The sequence below is a fragment of the Dromiciops gliroides genome, chromosome 1 (genome assembly GCF_019393635.1).
Source record: "Dromiciops gliroides isolate mDroGli1 chromosome 1, mDroGli1.pri, whole genome shotgun sequence".
In the NCBI taxonomy this organism is placed as follows: Eukaryota; Metazoa; Chordata; class Mammalia; order Microbiotheria; family Microbiotheriidae; genus Dromiciops; species Dromiciops gliroides.
The window spans coordinates 58,078,532-58,085,470 of NC_057861.1; the positions used below are offsets into that span (position 1 = coordinate 58,078,532).

At 40.3% G+C, this 6,939-nt stretch overlaps 1 protein-coding gene across 5 annotated transcripts in view; it reads left to right on the forward strand.

The window, feature by feature from the left end:
• HAUS8 (HAUS augmin like complex subunit 8) overlaps positions 1–6,738 on the forward strand; it is a 29,638-nt gene extending 22,900 nt beyond the window's left edge. For all 5 annotated transcript variants that reach the window (XM_043975533.1, XM_043975534.1, XM_043975530.1 and 2 more), the window contains 4 exons: positions 299–457; positions 914–1,055; positions 2,099–2,240; positions 6,343–6,738. In XM_043975533.1, the coding sequence (XP_043831468.1) occupies positions 299–457; positions 914–1,055; positions 2,099–2,240; positions 6,343–6,496 (597 nt within the window). In that variant the 3' untranslated portion in view covers positions 6,497–6,738. The remainder of the gene's footprint in view (positions 1–298; positions 458–913; positions 1,056–2,098; positions 2,241–6,342) is intronic.
• Positions 6,739–6,939: the final 201 nt, after the last annotated feature.

Sequence of the window (6,939 nt, forward strand, 5' to 3'; positions counted from 1 at the left end):
CCTGTCTTTGTTTTTATTTGTACTTGTATCCCTGGTCTGTTAGCTCGATGCCTGGCACTTAGGAGGAGCTTAATACATCTTTTCTGACCAAGTGCCTTGCCTGAGGATCACATGGACAGGCAGAGGTGGAGTTTGGACCAAGGTCTCCTGCCCTCGTGTCCAGAGATGTACAGCACCCACAGTGCTGTGCTGCCTCTGCCTCACTAGAGGGGATCCTTCATCCAGCCACGCCTTGTGAAAGAAAGAATGCTGTGGTAAAGAGTTCAGGTAAAGTGACTGGAACTCTTGAATCTCACAGATGAAGAACCGTCTTGCTGTAATGGAAGAAAAGGCAGAAAGAAATCTGACCATGTTATGTGAGGAGAAGGATAAACTGCAAAAAAAAGTACAGGAATTGAAACGCAAACTTCTATTTCAGCAGAAAGAGCAGGAGATGGTGGATGTACTTGATACTCAGGTTAGTCTAACCCTAACTTGCACTACCCCTAACGTTAGAGAATGTGCATTTGTAGGTGGGAATAACTAACAGGAAACATTAAGGCTTCTCACAAAGGAGGAACATTTATAATGGCATGCTAAAAAATCAGAAGTCCTCATTTCATATGCTGGATCACATTATGTTTGCACACTTCCGCCTTCTGGCTTTGTTTGTTTAGCTAAAGAACACATGGAATAGAGAGTTTTTAAGGAGAGGAAGTAGTGTGAAACCCCAGGAACCTGTCCCTTGTTTTGATGCAAAAAACCTTTAATTACAGTGAATTTCCTAGTCCTTAAGACATAACAGTGATAGCAATTTCCCACAAGTACAGTAATATAATAGTATGTTTGGGATTTTAGGTGGCAGACTAGGGGATACTAGATTATCGATTGCAGTTTTTAGTTTGTAGTGATTCCTTTTCTTTTTTGCTTGCAGAATGAATTGCTTACTCCCTTTGTGGCGATGTCTGAGGATTTTAAGAAGGATTATAAAACTTTTGCAACTGCACTGGACTCTACCAGGCATGAACTGCCTATGAAATCTATTCACATGGAAGGAGATAGGGACAAGTTTTTAGGTATGAATGTCATGGACATTTAACTTAGTATATTATAGGACTGCTATGCAAATATCTTACCTTGGGGTAATGGAAAGAACACTGGATTTGGAGGCAGGAGACCTGTGTTTTAATCTTTAATTTAATCCGTAAATGTGGAGACCTTTATTATCTGTTTGACTATGGGCAAGTCTGTCCACATCTCTGAACCTCTGTTTCCTCATATTTGGAATGGCAGCTCAGTAGTGCAGTGGATGGAGCACTGGCCTGGCGTCAAGAAGACCTGAGTTTAAATCCAGCTTTAGATACTTACTAAGCTGTGTGACCCTGTGCCAGTCACTTAACCTCTGTTTGCCTTAGTTTTATAACGATTTGAAAGAAGCCATCTGCTGGAGACTTACTGTAGGAAAGCTCCACCATGAGGAGAAGGCCTCTGAGGGCAAGGCCATGCTGCTTTTCTTTGGCATCAGAAAGTGACGTTTGCTTGTGGGAGGAAGAGGGGGTGAGGCTGGTTCTCTTGCTCTCTTTCCTCAGGACTCAGGTAGAGAAGGGAGCTAGAAATGTACTCTCCCTTTAATAGATGAATCTAGGCCTTTCTCTTTCTTTTCACCAAATTCTTATTCTCCTTAATAAATGCTTAAAAGTCTAACTCTTGCTAAAGCTTATAATTTATTGGCGACCATTCATTAGATATTTTAGACAGACTAGCTAGAATTTTAGCACCTTACAGTTTTCTCAACTCTAAAATGGGGCTAATAACAGCACCTCTTTCATAGGGTTACAAGAATCAAATGAGATAATATTTGTAAAGCACTTAGCGTGGTGCTTGGCATGTAATAGGTGCTTAATAAATCCTTAGTCCCTTCCCTATTTGAACTGTGAATATGGTATAACTATAGGGATAGCACTTTGCTGTAAAATGTTATACAAATATGGATAGCTGTTATTATTTTTGTTATAAGACTGAATCCTTGCCTCATTGATAAGCCTTTTTTTAAACTTAAAAATATTTTGGAGACCTGATAACTAAAAGCAAATTTTCAAATGTTATTTTTCCTTTGCAGATGATTTACAACACCAACTATCTATCACACAAAGCTTGTTGGCAGAAATTACCACTGACCACTTAGGACAGAATGCTAAAGTATTTGATGTGTTGGGTGAATTTAAAGAAGTCGTGCAGAAAAAGGATATAGAATTGAAAAGGTATTTCCTACATAAAAATGTACTTAGTAACACTTTATCCAGAAATCAGACTTCTGTCAACTTCTGTCAACTTTAAAACACGAAATACAACTGTACTGGCAAAAAAAGGCCTTTTGCTGAATGTGCTGAAAGTGCATGTCATTTACTTGAAGACTCTTTGAACCTGTTGACCTGTGTTGCTTTGTACCAGAACTCATAAAAGGCTTGATAATCTGGTTTCTTAATCCGTAGCCAACTATAAAGTATGTTGCAAATGTATATCGTTCATCTAAATGTTAGCTATCATTATCATTACCTTGACAGCTGACCCCAAAGCGTGGAATTGTCTGGCACACAGTAGGCACTTAATAAGTGCTACCTGTCTGAATTAGAAGAACTATTAAAGATATAAGAACTGCAGAAGCAGTTTGAAGCTGTTTGGTCTAGGAGCAAACAGCTTCATCTACCCAAGTGACTACTTGAGGTTATGGGTATTCAAGTGCAATAAGAGTTTCTAATGATGCCCCTTAATCATTGGGAAAAGTTGAAATTATGTTTTGTGTACTCTGAGAAGGCAGGAAGGTATCATACTTTTTTGCAGGATTTCTATATAAAATGCATCAAATATAGTTTGTACATGAAAAGAAATATGGTTTATTCCTCTGGAAAATTTCTGTTAAATTAGGTGCCACTGTAATTTTTTTTGCCAGCATTATGGTGAAATGAGCTACATTTAAGGTGGCTTTTGTATTTCGATTCTGCTTTTATGATGAAAATAAGATAAGAAAAAAATCTTAATTAGAATCCAATGACAATTTAGTTAGGGATAGTCATTCAAGTTGTTTTTCAGTTGTGTCTGACTGACTCCATGTAGGATTTTTCTTGGCAAGGATACTGGAGTGGTTTGCCATTTCCTTCTCCAGCTCATTTGACAGATGAGGAAACTGAGACAGAGTTAAGTCACTTACCCAGGGTCATACAGCTACTAAGTGTCTGAGGCCACATTTGAACTTATGGAGAGGAGTCTTTTTGACTATCCATTGCATCACCTGGGTGCCCTTAAAAAGTCAGTAAACCTTTATTAAACATCTACTATATGCTAGGCACTATGCTAAGCCTTGAGAATGCAAAGAAAGGCAAAAAACCTTGTTCTCAAGAAGTTTATGTCTAATGGGGAAAATAACATGCAAAAATAACTATAAACAACACACACACACACACGATAAACTGGAAATAATCTTGGGGAGAAGGCACTAACATTAAGGAGGTCTGGGAATAGCTTCTAGCAGAAGATGGGACTTTAACTGAGATTTGAAGGAGGCCAGGGAAGCCAGGAGCTGTAGATAATGGAGAGTGCTCCAGCCCCAGTGTTTGTCTCTTTCTCTCTCTCTGTCCCTTAGTCCCTCTCTCTTTGTGTCTCTGTCTCTGTGCACCTGCCTTCCTCTCTCTGTCCCTGTCTCTATCTCTCTCATCTCTCTGTTTCTGCCTTTCTCTCTCTCTGTTCCTGTCTGTCTCTTTTGTTTTTGTTTTTTTTAATTTTTTGCAGGGCAATGAGGGTTAAGTGACTTGCCCAGGGTCACATAGCTAGTTAAGTGTCAAGTGTCTGAGGCTGGATGTGAACTCAGGTCCTCCTGAATCCAAGACCAGTGCTTTAACATAGCGCCACCTAGCTGCCCCCCTGTCTGTCTCTTAACTCCTTTGTCTCTCTGTTCCTGTCTACATCTCCCTATTCTCTCTGTGTTTGCCTACCAGTCTGTCTATCTCTGTGTCCCTGTCTCTGTTTTCCTGTGTCCTATTTCCCTGAAATATCGAATTAGTCATAAAGTACTGACCATTCTACCTCTATGATGTCTCTCAGATCTGCCCTTCCATTCACTTTGCATTCTTTATGTGTTGCCAACCCCTTGTTTTTTGCACGTGAGGAAGCTAAGGCCCTGGAAGGGGATGTGACTCTCCCAGGGCAGTGTAGTGAACGGGCAGAGCTGAGAACTTGACACTCATCCTCTACTGGGGTCTGAGGCCTTCTCTTCCTGCCCCCTCTCTGGATCTCCATGCTGTTCTAGAGCTTCACTAAGCCATGTGAGCTTGCCCCTGCCACCCCGGTTGTGCACCAAGGCCTTCATGTCTTTTTCTGTTCTTCTTCTGAATCAGCAGTAAGTGGTAGTGAGTGGGGCCCTCATTTGGCACTGGCTGACTGTGTGCAGGGCCCTGTGGTCGGCTTTGGAGATATAAAGACAGAAAATGAGACAAATTCCTTTACATTCTCTTTGTACAGCCTCTTACAGCCAAGTTGGGAAGTTGAAACATAAAAATGTAGGGAAAAAACACCTTAGAAATGAAACTCAAGCCAGAGAAACCACTGCCACTTCTAGCAGAATCTAATTCCAGGCTCTGGAGCTAAACTCTCTGTGATTCTTAACTTTTGGCCCAAGATGGGGGCTCTCAGCATTTGTTGAAGCTGCCCTGCTTTCATTGTCATTCAGTGAGACCCTCACAGCTTGAGGTATGTTGCCCCAAGCTGTATCCCCCGATACCCAGATGGAGGAAAGAAACCTGCTGTGGCTATAATGCTGTTTTCCTCAATCATAAAGGGAGGAGGCTTATTAAGTGATCCTTTTAGCTCTAAAATCTGGTAATGTCAAGGAACTTGGAAGGTCCCTCTAGCAGGAGTTAGTGGTATAACCCGGAGTAGAAAGCACACTGGACTGGGTCTCACAATATGTGGGTGGGTTCTGGTCCTAGCTTTCATACATAGACCTGGGGAGGTCACAGCTGAGGCAGCTAGATGGTGCAGTAGATAAAGCACCGGCCCTGGATTCAGTAGGACCTGAGTTCAAATGTGGCTACAGACACTTGACACTTACTAGCTGTGTGACCCTGGGCAAGTCACTTAACCCTCATTGCCCCCCTCCCCCCCAACCTACTATTTTCAAAGTCTTTGATTCCATTTCTTGATAAGGTTAGACTATTATCCTCCATTCCATAAATTCCTTATATCTGAGCCTCTAACAACTACGTCTACCGTAGACAATATGAATGAACAAAAAACATGGTATCCTGAGTATAGGGTACATACTGGTCTTGGAGTCAAGAAGACTTGGGTTCAGATCTTCATCTGACATTTTCTAGCTATGTGATGCTGGACAAATCACTTTGTGTAGCTCATTAGTTAAGTCACAGGTCAGTTCTACTACTGTTGAAACCATAGGAAAAAATGCAGTGGTTGTTGTAATCATCATGTATGAAAGAGCAAAAAGATCAAGAATGAAAGAAAAAATAGATATTCAACAAGGAACAGATTGCACATTTTGGAATCACTTTTCTTTTTTCAGGGCCTGTTCATGCTATACCCTGATCTCTTATTGGGGGAGGGGAGTCTCTATTTCGTTGCATACTGAGGAAAGCATGTATCCCTCAAAACATCAAATCCCAGAGTTGGACAGATCCTCATGGTATATAAGCCAACCCATATCAAAAGCATAAATTTTCCATATAATATCCTCAACAAGTGGTCATCCAGTCTTTGAATATGTCCAGTTATGGAGAGCTCACTATCTCATCAGATACCCAGTTTTACTGTGGGACAATTGGGAATATTAGGTAGTTCTTCTTTATATTCCTTTATTATATAAAGGTCTTCTACCTTTTGGTCCTTAGGGCAGCTAGGTGACTCAGTGGTTAGAAAGCTGGCCCTGGAGTCAGGGAGACTCATCTTCCCAAGTTCAAATCTGGCCTCAGACACTTACTTGTTGTGTGACCCAGGGCAAGTCAGTTAACTCTGTTTGCCTCAGTTTTCTCATCTGTAAAATGAGCTGGAGAAGGAAATGGCAAACCACTCTGGTATTTTTGCCAAGAAAACAGCAAATAGGATCACCAAGTCAGACATGCCTGAACAACAGTTGGTCCTTGTCATTTTCTCTGGAGCCAAGTGACGGCCCTTCCGTTTTTGAAATGAATGAACATGTTCACTTTAAATCTTCTCTAGGCTAAATGTTCCCAGTTTCTTTAACCAAACAGGCCTTTATATTTATACCATTTCTTTACTAATATTGACATTGCTGTGGTTATCCAACTCGTGTCATTGGACAAAGGAAATGCCAATTTTTTTCTGATTTGTTTGCAGGAGCTTTGCCCATGTGCTTAACTTATCCTCTGAAGTCAGTAAAGAAGCTGCTTTAACTAACCAAGAAGTCTGGGAAGAGACTCAAGGCACACAGAACCTAAGCCAGTGGTATTTTAATCGAGGGCATTCAATGGATACTCCAAAAGACAACTAAAGGCCTAATAGGTGCTTATATTTTTAGGTTTATCACATCAACAATAAGTTGTCTCTGACACATTTTTGTTGGTTTGTTTTTCTTATATTTTCTCTGCCGTGTACATACATGTTTGTATACTGTAGAGAACATATTTTTGTCTTTTTATGACATTCAGAACACTTAGCACTTTAAATCAATGTGTATTAAATGTTTTTACATTCTATTATGTGTTTAATTTGGGGTATTAAAAATAAAACATTCCTGATATAAAATTTTGTGCATTTTCAAATTGGTGCATTTAATTTTCCTTTTCGTTTTCCTTTTCGTTTTCCTCCTCCTCCTCCTCCTTCTCCTTTTCCTTTCCTTCCTTTCCTTTTTTTTTTTGGTATTAAGCATTTATTAAAGAGTAAAGAGAGAACACCTAGGTCAGAAAACCAAGAAAAAGCCCATCTATCCTATAG